Consider the following 17,887-nt stretch of genomic DNA (forward strand, 5'->3'; position numbering starts at 1 on the left):
ACTACAGCAGTGTTCTTTCAGCACGAGGAGATGCTAGTTTAAAATGCAGGTGACAGGGGCGCCTGGGTGGCACAGCGGTTAAGCGTCTGGCTTCTGCTCAGGGCGTGATCCCAGCATTATGGGATCAAGCCCCACATCAGGCTCCTCTGCTGGGAGTCTGCTACTTCCTCTCCCACTCCCCCTGCTTGTGTTCCCTCTCTCGCTGGCTGTCTCTGTCTCTGTCGAATAAATAAATAAAATCTTTAAAAAACAAATAAACTAAAATAAAATAAAAAATAAATAAAATGCAGGTGACAGGCGTCCACATCAGCAATGATCATCCAACATCTCTGTGGGATAACACCAGGCATTTGCATTAAAAAAAATTTTTTTTTTGAGAAAGAAAAAGCCAGATCACGAGGCGGTGGGGCAGGAAAGGAGACTCCACACTGAGCACAGAGCCTGACACAGGGCTGGATCTTATGACCCTGAGATCATGACCTAAGCCCAAAACAAGAGTAGGACGCTTAACTGACTAAGGCACCAGGCCCCCCTGCCTGCATCTCTCATATACTCTCCTTGGTGATTCTTACATACACTACTTTCAGGACCACTGACGTACCCAAAAGCTTCCTGAGGCAGTGACCGTCTTTTTTTTTTTTTTTAATTTACTTACTTACTTACTCACTTATATAATCTCTACACACAACGTGGGGCTCAAACTCACAACCCCAAGATTAAGAACCACATGCTCCACCCACTGGGCCAGCTAGGCACCCCAGGACTGTCTTCTTTTTAATGAATCCCCATCAGGACAAGATGCTCAAGAGTCAAGAGTGACTCAGGACAATGCTCTAAATCTGGTAGAGAAGTGAGAACAACTGGCATTATTAGTCTTCTAAAACTTAGACTATATACACGTGTGAGATTTGTTTTGTCATTCCTCAAATATCCAAGACAATGTAGAAATAAATGACTGAATGCAAACCACAAGTTACTTGGATACAGTGTGAACAACGGATTCAATGGTGTCCATTTCTCACCCATTTTTCAATTACATCCATTTTTTTCAATCTCCTGACAGTTAATAGGAAACCTGAGTTTTAGAAGCTGTCTTCATACCCTTCTCATCTACTAAAAAGATCACCCATGAGCTAAAGGTCAAGACAGCTGAGAGAATCTTGAGAGTTCTCCTCTGTCAGTATCAAGGAGCCATTTACCCAAGGAGCCTTACCCTGTTATTTCTTCCTCTCTACAGTGGGAGCCCCGGACCAGCTGATCCCTAAATTTAGATCAACCTCTAAAACCCTAGACTACCTAAAACAATAAAAATAAAGGAGGCAAACACCCAGTGGAAAAGTTTAGAATTTCCAATGAAATAGTTGAAAGGGCAGACTCAAAGACGAAAATCAAACATCAACTCTTCACCAACCAAATCATCAACCGTCACCCGACAAAAATTAATTCATATGTAGACAACTTGCATTTAAACTAAGTTACTCCTGCTACCTCTTTTATCAAGTCAATTCCTTAGGACACAACTAATGTATTTTTCCCAAAGCAGAAAGCAAAGCTTTTTTTTGCCATGACACAGCCAAGGAGACGCCAAACTTTTTACCTACACTGGAATCACAATTATCCCCAGCCTGAAATCTTAAGGGTGATATTTTAAACAGCCTAGGGGTTTTCACTTCTAACGTCTACACCATCACTGAATTCCATCATTTCTTAGATCTTTGCCATTCATGACACTTGGCCCTTAATGGAGGTCACAGTCCTGTCAACAGGAAAAGGGAAACTTTCTCAGACATAAACCCATTTCCAAACGCTCCCCTCTAAGCCTCAACTGCTATAGGGCAGCCATATATCACCAAAAACAGCAAATCTCTGCACGGACTGCTATAATCTAGAGTCTGTAATTCCTAAATTACATATAACGCTAATGTCAAACACGAACCAATCCAGTTTAGACTCCAGGACACCACATTCATCTGCCTGGTGCGAACATAAACCACCAGCTGCCCAGTTCCTCCTGCATCTGTTCACGGAAGAGCTAACTGTAACAGGACGAGTTAGGTACTGTCTTACAACTATTAACTATCAACGCACTTCTGAGCGGACAGAAAAACTACACTCCTTTTTGGAACTAACACAGCCAACTAAAAGTGACACTGGTCCATCTCTCAGAGCCATGGGACTGTTAAGATATTCCTAATAGTTTATAAACTTTAGCTTCATCTCATGTACAACAGCATGTTGAAACATCCATGCCAACGAGAGTCCCAAACTCTCCTGGCTGGCCTTCTATGTACAAAAACCGGGCCTTGTTTTGTCTCTCGGAGGCCAGGGGAGACATCTGCACTGCTGGCTGGTAGACCTCGGTTGGTACAGTTGGGCTCAGGTGACAGCTTCATGTGCCTGTGTTTTATGTAGCGGTCTGGGATGTATGACACTTACAGTAACAGTCCTGTGATTTGGATGCTTAGCTTTCCCTTACAGCCTCACACCCGGGCAGAGTGTCAGACATCCACAGTCCAATAACAAGGAGTGCCCCCGCCTTGGGCTGGGCTCACTTTTGATAATGGGATGAAAGCCCAAGCATCCTACCCCAGGAAAACAGCTCATGTGCATACACACAATTCTGCGTACCGCTTCTGGGGTTCATGGACCTAGGAGACAGCATTTCCTCCTTAAGCAACAAACAGTCTGATCAGTAAGCACTTAAAAACAAAAAGATCTTCATGGACTTTTCACCAAGGGAGAAATCTGGGAGCCATCCTGGAATTGCTCTGGACACCCCCTCTCTCAGCCCTGGCTCTTCATTTCCCAGGTCAGAGCCTGGAGACTGGCTGAGAAACAGGCTTCAAATCACCCTCTCTCCAGTTCCTCAGTCACGCCCTTAATTAAGGCCTTCTTCACTTGTGTGTACAACGTAATTGTAGAATTAAAAGGACACAGGCTGTTAGATTGGACCATCTGAACTTTGCCCATCACTTTACTAGCTGGGCGACAGACACTGGGCAGCCATTCCCTTAATGACAAAGGCTTGGCTCCTCTCCCTTCTGAAGCGCATGACTGCAACACCTCCTTGACCGACCCTTGTACTAGTTAACCACCCGCTTGTCATAGGAATCTGCTCCCATCAGAATCAACCACACGCTGCTCTGATCTTGTCAATAGTATCAACCCTACCTCCTTCTCGACCCAACCCTTTCTGTACTCCTAAACACTAGTAAAAACATCCAGTCTCACAGACCCCAGCCTCTCCCGCCTCTGCACCTTTAGAGCGGGCATGTCCTCCACGAGGCCCTGCCTGCTTCCCACCTTCCACTCTCTTTCTACAGATCCCTGCAGACAGCCAGACCTGAAGAGGTCACGGCATCTGGTCCACAGCCAGTTTCTGTATGGTTCTGGGCTAATCAAGGTTTTTACCCTTTTAAAGGTTGTTTAAAAAAAAAAAAAGGCAGCTATGTGACAGGCCCTATGTGGCCTACAAAGCCTGAAATGTTTACTATCTGACCTTTAACAGAGAAAGTTTGCTGACCTCTGAGCGTGACCGTGACGGGGACATGCCCTCCAGGTCCTCAGAGCACTCTGCTCTGGCACTATCACTGTAGGCATCACACTGCACGCTGACTGCCTCACTCCCCTCCTGTCTGTGCCCCCGGGGGCTGACACTACACCAGGCACAAGACAGGTATTTAATACTGTTGACGCCTCAACAACTGGGTCCACGTATACACAGATTTTTTTTGATACATGCCGCATAGTAAATGTAGTTTCTCATAATTTTCTCAACATCCTCTTTTCTCTAACTTACCTTTTTATAATACAGTATATGATACACATACAAAATATGTGCTAACTGCCGATTCTCAACTATGGGGAAGGGTCCGGCGGCCCGCAATGTTCAGGGGTCAACTGTCCTGGCACTTTACATGTGTACACCATCCCACATAGTAACTGCACGCAGAGCTTCAAAGATCACAGATACTAGAGTTTATATAGACAGTATCAGAAGTCACGTGACTAAAGGCAACGCACCAGGATTTGTACCTCAACCTCCTGTTTCCTAGTTAAGATGCTCTTTCTACTAAAAAGACCTGCGTCTCTACACAAACTATGATACCTAGACATCTTTGATTACTAATACCTGAGACTTTAGCTAAGGGTAAAATTTAATTTTTGACTCGCTATTTAATTTTGATAATTTTTAAATTACTGCTACTTTTTGTAAATTAAAGAAAAAAGAAAGAAACAGACACCCTAAGGAAGCACTAGGCAGGTATTTGTAAATTAAATATCAGTACTTAGTGGTTTTCTACTCAGTGCACCACAGCCTCCCATGATCCCACCTATACCGGTCTGAGAACCCACACCACCTTAGAGACAGGCTCCATGATACGCCTGTCAAAGAGGCTCAATCCTCTGTCTAGCTGTTCCTGCTCTAGGCGGACTTTGGAAAAAGTCAAGAGTCCGGCCAGCACTGTGTAAGAGAACGCTCCATGACGATGAAAATGTCCCATCTCTGCACTGTCCGAGGTGGTAGCCACTAGCCACACCTGCATACTGAGCACCCAAACTGGGGCTAGTGTGACTGTCAAACAGAACTTTTCATTTTATTTAATTTTAATTTAAAGAGCCACACACAGCTAGCAACGACTACAGGAGACACAGATCCAAGTCTAGACTCCAAACACTGCAGTGAAATAAAACACAATTTTCCCTGTATCCTTAACTACAGGCTATGTTATCTGGCCCAATCATTCCCCTGAAAAAGACTAAAAAAGATGGACAGAATACTTTAAAATCTTAAAATCAACCAGAAACTGACAAGACAATAAAGAAAGAACAGGCCAAAATTAAAGTGAAATCAGGAACCCAAAGAGATGAACAAGCACAGAAACCACCTCTGCCCTGCAGTCATTTGCCAATTCTGAAAATTTTCAACTTTCATTTTTACAACCATGCAGGGAAAGAGGAGTAAGAATCAAAAGCTGGGTCCCTTAGGGTGTTTAACCAAAAACACTCCCTCCAGAAGCAGGGCCCTAAAGGCTACAGAGCTCAAGATAAAAGAAACCAGAGGTGAGTCACCTCTCCAGTAAAATCACAGCACTGGGCGGTCCAAAGTACCTCAAGCCTTAAACCTGCTTTAAACTGGTTGAAGCAAAAAAGAAAAAAAAAAAAAAAAAGCTCTCAGAAGGAGCTATATCTTCATTCTATGCCTCAATAGACTCCTACAAATAATCAGAACTAAGTTAAGAATCCTACAAATAATATCCTACACCATAAATAAAAATGAATCACAGACCTAAATGTAAACCTGAAACTTTTCTAGAGGGGGATGGAGGGAAATAAAGGAGAAAACCTTTGTGACCTAGGATTAGGCAACAACTTCTTAACTACGACACTGAAAAAGCACAGTCCAGGGGTACCTGGGAGACTCAGTCAGTTAAGTGTCTGCCTTGGGCTCAGGTCATGATCTCAGGGTGCTGGGATTGAGTCCCAAAGACAGCAGGCTCCCTGCTCAGCGGGGAGTCCGCTGCTCCCTCTCCCTCGGCCCCTCCCCCATCCCGCTCTCTCTCCCTACCTCGAATAAATAAATAAAATCTTTAAAAGAGAGAGAGAGAATGCAAAAACAAACCATAGCATGAGAGAAAAGCACAGCACACATCTGACAAAGACTTGTATCCAGAATATATAAAGAACCCACCAATAAGACAAAAAATTTAATAGGCAAAAGATTTGAACACCAAAAGATACACAGGTGGCAAAACCACAAAGAAAAACCATTACACACCTATCGGAATGGCTGAAAAGCTAAAAGACTAACCATACCAAATGTTGCCCCAACGATCCAGCGTGACTGGAACTCTCACACAAGGCTGGGAGGAATGTGAAATGGTTCAGCCATTCCAGGACAGAGTTTGACACTTTCTCAAAAAGCCAACATAGGCCTACCACAGGATCCAGCCATTACAGTGCTAGACCCAACCATTTCCAGGAAAAACAAAAGCCGATGGTCACATGAAGACTTGAGCAAAATTATTCAAAGGCTTTATTTGTAATAACTCAAACCAAGAAACGACTCTCCACACACTGATCACATTCGACGTCATCCCAAGCAACAGCAGGAAGAAATTCCTTGCAAGTCAGCAAGGGATTCTAAAACAGATACAGATCTGCAAAGGGTCAAGGATGGCCAAGGTATGCTTAAAAAGGAACCAAGTGGGAAGAGTTCCACAATAAGACCTGTTATAAAACTAAAATAATTGAAGCAACTTAAACTGGGCAGTACCAGTGGAATTCAAGAAAGTCCAAAACAGATGCACATACACACGGACCTTTCATTTCCAAGAAAAGGGGCACTGCAGAGCGCTGGGGGAAAGATGCTCTTTTCAATGAACGGTGTTCGGACAACTAGCCTGTCCACAGGTTAATGAAGCTGGATTCCTTCTTCAGATTATGCACCAAAACCAATTCTGAGAGAATTACAAAGTTAAAGGTTAAAAGCAAAAGTATAAAAGCATTTAGAGAATAAATGAGGAACTAGTTCATGACCTCAGGGCAGGGAAAGACACAAAAAGCTTACAAAGGAAAAGACTGACAAATGGCACTAATTAAACTTAAGAACTTCTATTCATAAAAAAAAAAAAAAACACACAAAAACCACTGAGTCAGTGAAACTGCATATGACAAAGTGGGAAGAGACAGCAGCAAAATACATAACCAACAAAGAATGTGTGTTCTGAATATATATAGTCTACAAATCAATTTAAAAATAACCTAATAGAAAAATATGGGCACTTCGAAAAACAGTGCATCCGAATGGCCAGTAAATGTATAAAAAGATGTGCAACCTCACTGTAACCAGGAAAAGGCTATTTAAAACCACAAGGCAGCAACACAGCAGAAACCACCAGAAGGGGCGGGGCGGGGCGACTGACACAAGACCAGAGCAGGGCTGAAGCAGTCATTAGAGAGAAGACTGGGGGGCGGCTGGAGCCTCCCAGCACAGCGGGGAGCAACAGGAGACTCCCTCACTGAGAGGTGCTCCAGGCCAGGCGCTCTGATGTACATTTAGTGGGCTCACAGTCTATAACTGACTATAAACTAGAACTTTAACTTCACTTGACCAATGTAAGGAGAAAGAAACTGTTGCAGATCACTTTTTCCCACCAGCTCATTCCTTTTATTTTCTCCATCACAGGGCTGCACCACTGACTCAGTCTGATGGGGGCCAGAAGAGGACGTGGAAACATCCTTTGTACTTCGCGTCCACATGATGGTAACCTAAGTCCACCCGTCTGTCCCTAATTCTCTTCTCTACCTTAGTAACAACTTCATGTACTTCAAGGTCACAAGGCCCCCTCAGCAGGAGCACAGACTCTTCTTCAATCATTAAACCAATGACTGAGGGCCAACCCACTATAGGAGGAGGAGGAAGCTGTGAAGGACCCACAGATCCGTACAGGATAATACAGAGTCCCTGTCCCTGAGCTCACAATATTCTATTTGCCTTCAGGTGCGTCCAACTCTGCATAAGACATAGTAGAAAGTAAGCATATCACCAATTCCATCTTTGAACACTAACTTTTATCTAGCTCTGATCTTAGGGAAAAAATAAAGGACAAAGGCAAAACAATACATATTAAATTTAGATATGACTTTAATGCTAGGCATAGAATCAATTCACACAATACTGTTTTAGTAGTCACCCCAAGACTTGGAAATCATCCTGACTCTAATATAAGCAAGCCAATCTTTCAACACCGAAACAAAACCACCAGGGAACACGTGCCTTGAGCACCCACATATACACACTTTCCTGCTATCTGCCAAAAACCACAAGTCCAGGGGCCATACAAATTGCTATTTCAATGCAAAATCATTTATTTAAAATCCAAACCAAGATTCAAAAGAATTTAATGACCTCAGCATAAAACATTCAAAATCCCTAAACAAAATTAGTTGTGAGGTCTTCCCAAGACTCTAGAAAACCTGAAAAACATACTGAAAAAGAGTCCTGAAGTGAAGGCAATCTCACTAGCAAATCTAAGTGGTCAGAAGCCAAACACATGCCTCTGCCATTTACGACTGATTTTTTGCCTGCTACGACTTGCATTTCTCTTAAAACACTCTCAAGTAGTAGTTGACAGACACTAGCATGCAACAAAAGCTCCTGGACAGCATGTTCAAACAGACTGCGGGCCCCACCCCCCGAGTCTGATTCAGGAGGTCAGAGGTGGGGCACGAGCACAGGCATTTCTAACCCGGCCAAGTGATGGTGATGCAGTTGTACTTTGAGAACCACTGCAAACAACCAGTTTACTGGTTTACTGTGGTGTGCGCACGCACGTGTTTCCCTTCGCAATAAGCAAGACCAAGGGGAACTTGCTGAGGAAGAACAAACTCTTTTTTTTACCCAAATACTGACTTTTCTTGCCTGAGTGAAGGTAAGTGACCTGTTGCTCAAAACGTTTACTCTGAACAACAACGTAAAAGACTCTCTAAGCAGATCATCGGAAGGCCGGTGTGTCATGGAACTGGCATTACAGTGTTAGGAAGATGGATTTTTTTTTAAGATTTTATTTATTTATTTGACAGAGAGAGACAGCCAGCGAGAGAGGTAACACAAGCAGGGGAAGTGGGAGAGGAAGAAGCAGGCTGCCAGCGGAGCAGGGAGCCCGATGTGGGGCTCGATCCCAGGACCTTGGGATCATGCCCTGAGCCGAAGGCAGATGCTTCACAACTGAGCCACCCAGGTGCCCCTGGGAAGATGCATTTTTAAAAATGGTTTCAGGGCATAATGTAAAACCCTTGTAAAGTACATGATGAATCCAACTGATTAGTAAAAGATACATTAGAGCTTCTAGACCAGTCATCAAGGATCTTTTATAAATCCCAACTTCCTAGGTCTTCAGAATATAGAATGAGTCCTAACGAACACATGACCAATTCCTACAAAATTAATTTCTAGAAAAAAACATTTGAAAACCATAAAGGGACAGAGAAATGCCTTTTTCCCGCAGCTCAAGTTTCATGATATTTGTAATCTAAAATAAAGCAGACAAAGATAGAAACAGATAATCCAAGTTCTCCCTGGTATCAAGTCCTACCTGGTTTGTAAGTAAGGTTCTTTACCAAGGCAAACAAAAAACAGTGGACTGCTGACTGACGCAGGAACAGTTCTCCAACAACGAATGAGTCTGGGTTCTTTCATTCAATAAATATTGTGTCAGACACTGGGGATGCCATAGTGTGTAAAACAAAGTTTCTGCCCTCGTGTTGCTTAAATTCTATAAAAAGACACACAATGCACTACAAATATGGAATGTATAAAACCACTTCAGCTCTTTCTTCAGTCCATCAAAGACAAACACATGGTGCTTTGGTCCCAAGTACACCCAACAAGCACCTACCATTCACAGCACAATCCAAAGCACCAGATGGCAGGACTTTCAAGATAGAAAATGGAGGCAGAAAGGAGATCCTAGGCACAGACAGCCCATAGATACAACTTTTTAGGTTCTTCTGAGCCTTGGTTTTGGTCCACTGGCCCTAAATAAAGGAGGACAGAGTACGTCGAGTCTTAAAAGCACTATGGAAAATTCTAAATCGGTGAGAATGAGCACCTTCACTTCAGAAACATTTATAGAGCAGCAATGTGTTAGAGATTATAAATTCTAGGATTTACTACAAGGGGATGAAAACTGCATGAGAAATTTACAATTTACTTTTCCCTCACATTACACCTTGCTTCCCACAAAACTATAATCATAAACACTGACACCCCCCCCCAAAAAAAGTCACCAATGAAAACAGTCTGTAACAATGTAGAGGTTACTAAAGCACAACCTTGAACAAATAAGAAGCGTCAATCACTGCACTATGCATTATATATTTGTATTTAACTGATTTTAAATTAACTTAAAATAATTAAACAATTTTGGTATGTTCATTAAAATGTTTACCTACACCATGTTGGCCAGATCACAGCTTCATGATATGAAAGCGTCAGATTCAAACAGAAAATATAATTATTTCAACTCTCCCAGACACGGTACTTACACCTGCATGCTACTCACTCCCCCTTCGGAAGGCTGGGTTCAGATCTGTGAGACTACTGCTGCTCTAGTCCTGTCTGGTCCTAGAAGCTGCACAGAGAGTTCAGCAGGCCCAGCCAACAAGGACCTACCCCTTGTGGGCCAAGAGGCCCACGGCAAGCTCCTCAAACTCCAAACTTCCAGTGTCTCCTCTGCAAAAATGAGGATAGCAATAGCACAATCAATGCTTCTCAGGAGGAATAAAGGAGAAAAAGCATGAAAGCAATCACCTCAGGTCTGGCACGTGTCATCTCCCAGATTTAATTCATCGGTAAAAAGGTAGTGACACCTACCAACAACACACAATACCCCACACGTAGCAGTAACATTACATCTCCTCCCCTATCAGTGGATAACATTCACATGTATGACTTTGGTCATTTTTCTTGTTCTGAAAAATGAGTTTACAGTAAATGCCAATGTATATCAATAAGATCTAGGCAGAATTTGTTTCGTTCAATACAAAGCTTGCAAGGAAAGACCTTCATGTCCTGACAAATAAGTAAACTCTGTGACGATGCTACTTGTTCCCTTCTCGGAGGCTTTCAACTGCTAAAAAGTGGCAATAGTGCCACCCAGCCAAAAACATCTATTTCATACTTTCCTCTAAAAACCACTTCATTAGTGTTTATGCAAATCAGACCATAATTAACGGCATTTGCTAAAAATCTCACCTATCCTGAAACTTGAATTACATATGCCTATCTGAATTTTATTTCCATGATAGAGCCTAGCAAAAAAAAACAATACAACTGTTAAGACAGGAAGAGAGGGGGTTCTTCTGGTACTTTATAATCAGAAACACATTTATGTAGTTCTGAATGGTAAGATTTGGCACCATTCCTAGAAATTAATGCCACAAAGTGGTAGACAGCAATTTCATTTCTCCTACACTAGGTTGCCTTTTGGTAGTCATGAAATGGAAGAGAGAAAAAAAAAAAACCTTGCACAAATATTAGCAGAGAGAAAAAGCCATCAACGGTTTAAATAATCCACTACGAAACATGGTTTTCAGAAGAGACATAAAAAAACAACTACTTAAGGCAGCTGGCTGAGGCACTGAAACACAGGTACACCCAAACAGGAGCTGGAACCGCGCTCATCCTCTTCCACCGAGGATCCTTCTAAGGACAGAGATGCGACTTCAGATTTGAATGCTTACTGCACTCACAAACTTCCTGGAATTTACTACTATTCACTCAAATAAGGTCATTTACTTTGCCCAAGTTTTTAGAATTTGCATTTTAAATAATTTCTATAGGCATCAGTAAAAATTCCCAAAGACCCCCACAGCAATATTTTGCTAATTATTTAAGGGATTTTAGTAAGGACATACAGTAACGAAATAAGTTCTTAAGCTCGAGCTTTAAGACAAAATAAACTATTACAGAAACTAAACTTTACTGGTTTACAAGCCAAAAAAAACCCCTCATTTCACAAACGATAGAATTTTTAATTATATTGAAATTTAAAACAAGATTTTAGCCGAAAACTGTCTAAACTGAAAATGTTTACTTTCAAAAGTTAAAGACTTACATATTAAGACTTTGACTCTCATCTTTCCTGTGTTACCCTTGAGACAAGTATTTTCTCAAAATTAAGACACTTAAAAATACAGGAAAAAAGGTTTCCATAAAATCTTTAGAGATAGAGAAGTAGCAACTCAAAACTAACATCCAAAAAAGAAGAGTCATGTTCAAAATGACTCTTTACTACACGATAGAACATATACAGTACACAGAAGACACTATAATTTTTCCTGCGGGAACTAATCAGCATTTTTTTAAGGGGATAGCTTTAACAATACAATTGTTATTTAGACAATTTCTCAAACTTCCCAGCGAGAAAAGTTATGTGACTTGCTGAAGAACCCAATTTTAAGAATTGGGATGTCAAGTTCTCTAATTTCCAACAATGGGCATGGAGTGCTAGAGAAACGATGTTAGTGAGAAATGTTCTAATGATCTGCACTGTGGCTCCTAACTTCTGGTTTCATCGGACACTTCCACCCCATCGCACTCATGGAGCTTCACTCCTAATCACGACTCACCTTCAGCGGACCGCCGGCCTGAAAAGAGGCTGAAGTCCTCTCTCCTGTAGGGCTCTGCCCCAGGACTCTTGGCCCCAAACCTTAAACACTAAGTTCTGGATTCAATGTCTTTATTTATCCAAGGACTTGCTTCTTGATGCATCATAACCTCTGAACAATGCGTAGGTCCTTTTATTCAGTGTATATACTCAAGTCTTAGGTTGATTGTGGGACCCTTTAAAAGACAGCAATGGGTTTTAAACAATCTTTCCCCAGTTTTCATTATTAAATCAGAGTATATGATAATCACCGGAAAGATATTACTTAAAGAATGTGTAACATGGGATCTTGCTGCTTCGACAACATTTAGCACACAAATGTATTCAAGACACGAGTGGTAGGCTCATTCAGTGTTTCACCTCCAAGGACAGCCACAAAGAGAAAACAATGTACTCATAAAGACACCGGAACGCAAACTTTCTTCAGAAGTTTCATGTGTTTAAATATTGCAGGATGTTAAAAATTATCTCCAAAGCACAATGGCATGAAAAAATCACCTACATTGGATCTCAACAAAAATAAGGTGAATGCTAATTTGCAATGTATCTTTCCATCACTTCATCCACCTTTCAGGTTTTCAAGAGATGAGACAACTGACCAGAGTTCACACATTTCCAAGAGAAGACTGCTTCCATTATGAGTTTTACAAATAAAATATTAAGAGTGAGGCTCTGGTATTTCATTTCAAATAGTAATGGCCTATTTTTCCAACCACGAAAATGTTGACATTCTACCTAAGAATCCCAGCGTTGGTCGTCTTATGTACAGATCCCCAAATCCTTACACCGCCTTCAGCTTGAATGTATTTCAACCAGTTCCCATAATTACTACATTACTATTATCTTAGTCTCACTGCCAAAAACCCAGCTGCAGGCTAACCATGCAAGAATGAGACACTGTTGAAATGACTAAAAAAATTTTTTTACCCTTACTGCATTAAGCTAAATCCTGCAATTAAATAAAACCAAGTAACACACACACACACACACACACACACACACACACACAAACACACACCCCTCCTCCTCCTCCTGAGAAAAGAAAGGAAAGGAGAGAGAAAGAAACAAGTCCTTCTTCCACCTAAGCCAGAAGCAGAGTTAGGGGCTGGGTTGGGAAGAGGTAAACTTGGAGGCACAATGAATCAACGAGGTCTCCAGGGCTTTCGCCCCAAAAACCACAGGGCCACAGCAAGTTGAGCGCCAGCTGCGGGGAAAGAGCTGGCCCGGATCCGGGTTCGAGGCTCGCCCTTCCCTGCCGCAGGGCCAGTGAGTCCCCATATCGGGTCAGGGCTCTTCTCCCCCCTCCAGTCCCCAAGGATTTCCCTCTTCCTCCTCCTTTCTCTCTCCCCCCTTTTGTCTTTGAGGCAATTGGCCAGCTCCCAAGGAGGCCGGCTGGCCTCCCCAAGCCCCCGGCCTCCCTGTGCGCTCCGGCCTCGAGCCCCTCCGTCTCTCCGAGACCCCCGAATCCACCAACTTCCCCATCTTTCACGAACCCCCCCAGGCCTTCTCATGTCCCCCAAACCTCCCCGTTTACCCGAGCCCCCGGCCTCCCCTCGTCCCCTGGCCTGCTGGAGCACGCCGACCTCCCCACAAGTCCGTCCTCCACCCATAGCCGTTCTCCCAGAACACGCCCCCTCGTCCCCCTTCCCTGGCCTCTCCTGTCCCCCCGCCGGCCTCCCCACATCCCCGTCCTCCCGGAAACCCCCAGTCCGTCCCACATCTCCCGACCCGCCCGCGCCCCGATCCTCCCCAGAGTGCCGCCCTCCCCGGGCCCCTCCCTCGTCCTCCCCACTTCTCCGGCCTCCCCACATCCTCGGCCTCCCAAGCGGCGCGCGGGAGGGGTCCGTCTCCGCCTCATCCGCGGCGCGGACCGGCTGGTTAGCCCCGCTCGGCCCTCCGCCCGCGGGCCGCGGCCCTGCCAACCCCCAGCACCAGGAGCCGGCCCACCCGCCCGCTTCCCGGCCCCCGCCCCCTCCCCGCACTCACATGTACCGCGCGGGGCTCCAGGAGGCGAGGGCAGACCACTGCGAGGCGGCGCCGCGAACCGACGGGCGGCGCTCCCTCCAACGCCTCACGCCGCGGGCGCACAGCGCTCCCGGCGGCGGCGGCGGCGGCGGCGGTCCCGGCGGCGGCGGCGGCGGTCCCGGCGGCGGCGGCGGTCGCGGCGGCTGCGGCGGCGGCAGTAGCAGCAGCAGCAGCGGCGGGCTTGCGCCCTCTGGCCGTGCTGCGTAGGCGAGGGCCGCGCATGCGCGGCGACCGGCTGAGGAGCGCTTCACCGCCCCGGCGCGCGCCCGGCCGCGTCCCCGCGCCGAGCTTCCGCCCCCCCCCCCACCCCCCCCCTCCGGAGGACCGGGCATGCGCCCGGTGGCCCGCGCATGCCCTGCACAACACGGGGCTCCGGTCCCGAGACCACGCCGGACAGTCGCGCGGGGCATTCAGGACGGCAATGGACTGAGCGAGCCTGTGGTGGCCGGGTCTGGGGAAGCCTCGGCGGAGGCCGGGAGGCGCGGCCCGCCGAGCTGAGGTCCCGGAGGTCCCACTGGCGGCACTCTGGGCCGGCGGGGCTGGACCGACCTCGGGGAAGCCCTCCCACCCGCTGCCCTGCCCCCCACAGCCCGGACGCGGCCCCTTTGCAGGGCCTCCCTAGCCCGCCGCCCTACAGCCCAGCCCCAGGGCCGGAACCCGCAGGGTCGCGCCCCCGCAGTGGGCCGGGGCCTGGCCCGAGTCCTCGCGCGTGTCTTCGCCAGGCTTCCTGCCCACCCCGAGGAGTTAGGTGTCCCGGGACCCTCTGCACACAGGAGAGTGAGGCTCACATCAGGGATGTGTTCCGTGGCATCACAGCTAATGCTGGGCTGTACTTAGATTGAATCCTGAAAGACGGCCTGAAAGAGGCTGTGGGAGGCGGCTGGAGGTAGACAGATGTGGGGCCTGCGTGCTGGTTCCTGGGCTGCAGAAAGAAGAGGAGGATCCCCGGGATCTGGGAGTCACCAGGCCTAGGGCAGCTGAGCAGACCCAGGACACCAAGTGGAAGGGGCAAAAATGCACTCGTCCAGGGGCTTCTTCAGGCATCCTTAGGAACCTGGCGTTTGTTCTTTAGGCCGCAGGCAGCCTGGGGAGGGTTTCAAGCAGGAAGTAATATCTGATTTGTGTTCTTAAAAAAAAAAAAAATGGATAGGAAGGGGCAGGGCTACTTTCATCTTTATGGCGTCACTTTGATCCTCACCACAAGCCAGGAGGGTCCTGGGATGGATCCATGCATTGGTCTCCCTACTCAGAGGGGAGTCTGCTTCTCCCTCTCCCTCTGCCCCTCCCCCTGCTCTCTCTCTCTCAAATGAATAAATAAAATCTTTAAAAGAACAAAGGTAATAAATATCCCAAACTCATCATTTCCTGATGGCTTTACTACATACTGCCATCATCTACGCTCTCGTCTGTTGTATCTTTACAGCAGAAATCCACGGAAATGACGTGACGAGCCGCTGACATCTCTTCCTGACTGTTCAGTAAGGGCAGGCTGGGAGCTTGAAATCAGCCACGGTGGGAATATGCACCCCATGGAGACTGGCACACGCCACAAATCAGCACCCCCCCCCCCGCGGGAGCCTGTTATATTTACCAGCATTGCACGGTCTATGTGCTGCATGGTGAGATGACATACAGTCTGGAAACAATGAGACAGGGACATTTAAAACAAAGCTTCATTTTAGTCCAACGAAATGAAATGCGTTCTGAACACCTGCGAATTCCGTGCCCACCTCTCGCTTCCTCCGCCGTTGACTCTCCGTGATGACAGCTGTGATTTGTGAGCACCTGGTAGATGCCAGGCGTATGAAGTTGTATTCTCTTATTATCACTTTCCGGTTCAGTGTGAATATTGTCCCATTTCATGAATGAGAAAACGGAGGCACAGAAGGGTTAAGACACTGCCCAGGATCAAACCTTTTGCACCCTGCCTCAGGGCCTCTTGTCTGGCTCCGTGTGTACCGTCCCCCTTTCTTGCCCGAAGCAATCCAGAATCTGCGACTATGTCATTGGACATGTCGTCACTTTAAGTTCCAATTGATCTTCATATCCACTTGTTCTGCGTTTTCTGAAATGTCATTTATTCTTTGGCTTGAGCGATTTTCCTTTCCATCTTCTCCACTCTCTGCGATTGCATTTAATGGCAACGTTGATAAAGCCCTTTTCTTTAGGGTGATCTTGTCAAAGCGAGGGGTACTTTATAACCTTCAGCAGATAATTAATGCATGTGACAACCCACAGACATTGCACACACTTCAGCAGGAGGATTGGGAGGAGTTCGCAAGCACCTGAGCTGGAAATAAATTACAGGGGAAAGGCCTGCACCCCCTCCCCCGGGAACCCACACTCCGAGGCTGGCACCTCCTCCTTCCCGCAGCATCCTTGTTAACAGTGTCGGCAGCCAGCGTGGTCACCGTAAGGGGGAAACCGAGGCAAGGAAGTGCCTCACCCAGGGCATCAGCAAATCAGCACCAGAGGTGTGTGGGACACAGGAGTTCTGGGCAGAACCCAGCCAAGAACGGGGATTACCTCATGCTAAATCCAGTGTTTGTTGAACGACTGAATGAAGGTCCCTATGTACTCCTTTCTCCCCGTGAATATGTACAGCGTGTTACCTTTGACCCTCTGACTGTGGTTAAAGTGAAGAGAAAGAAAAGAAAAGAGAAGAGAAGAGAAGAGAAGAGAAGAGAAGAGAAGAGAAAAGAAAAGAGAAAAGAAAAGAAAGAGAGGTTTTTCTTTGTGATGAGAACTCTCAGAACTTGCTCTTCTCACACCTCTCAAATACACCATAGAGCAGTAATGAACTGTAGTCCTGGGGTGTACTGTAAATCCCTATTCCTTATTGATCTGAAACTGGAATTTGTACCTTTTCACCATTCACTAAATTCCCGCACCCCCTCCGCCCTCTGCTTCTGGTTACTTCAATCTGATCTCTTTTTCTGAGTTAGTCTTCCCCCTTTTCTCTTCTTTGTCTCAGATTCCACAGAGAAGGGAAAAATAGCTCTCTGTCTCTCTCTCTAGACAGGATCAATCTCTCTCTCTCTCTCTATGCTTCTCTACAGAAAGTCTTTGCCCTGTCTCCCTTATTTCACTTGGCATCACGCTTTCAAAGTCCGGTACTGTTAGCACACTTAGCGGGATGTCCTTTTCTTCTGGCTGATTCCTATGCTATTCTCTAGGTACCACTTCTTTCCCTACTCAGCACTAAAGGGCACTGCTGTTTTCCGTGTCCTGGCTATTGAAAATAATGCTTCTTGAACATGGAGGTGCAGGTAGTTCTCTTTTTAATTTTTGGAGGGACGTCCACAGTGTTCTGCATAGTGACAGTACCAATGTGCATTCCCACCAGTGGTGCCCAAGGATTCCCTTTGCTCCACATCCTCACCAGCATTTGTTATCTCTCGACTTTTGGAGGGTCGCTCTTCCCGCCAATGTGATGTGATGTCTCATGATGCTCTTGGTTGCATTTTTCTGTGGGTTAGTCATGTTGAGGAGCGTTCACTGTGTCTGGGGCCCAGGGACACGTCTAGTCTGCATTAGACCTTTAGTTCCTCGTTTAGACACACAGGGGTGGGTGCAGAAGCACTCTTCTGGCTGAGCTGCGGGTGCTGGAATCGTAAAGAGGACACCATGGGAGTGGACAGAAAAGGAGGAAAGGGAGGGTTCTGAGGTCCTTTACTCTGCCCAGGGAG

General features: G+C 46.0%; 1 protein-coding gene across 1 annotated transcript in view; it reads right to left on the reverse strand.

Moving 5' to 3' along the window:
* The window catches only part of LOC123784912 (uncharacterized), a 127,960-nt gene extending 113,430 nt beyond the window's left edge, over positions 1-14,530 (reverse strand). The window contains exon 1 of the mRNA XM_087860461.1: positions 14,160-14,530. Coding sequence (XP_087716587.1) covers positions 14,160-14,530 — 371 coding nt within the window. The remainder of the gene's footprint in view (positions 1-14,159) is intronic.
* Positions 14,531-17,887: the final 3,357 nt, after the last annotated feature.

The sequence above is a fragment of the Ursus americanus genome, unplaced genomic scaffold (assembly GCF_024610735.1).
Source record: "Ursus americanus isolate L20-20 unplaced genomic scaffold, mUrsAme1.1.p SCAF_65, whole genome shotgun sequence".
NCBI lineage: Eukaryota > Metazoa > Chordata > Mammalia > Carnivora > Ursidae > Ursus > Ursus americanus.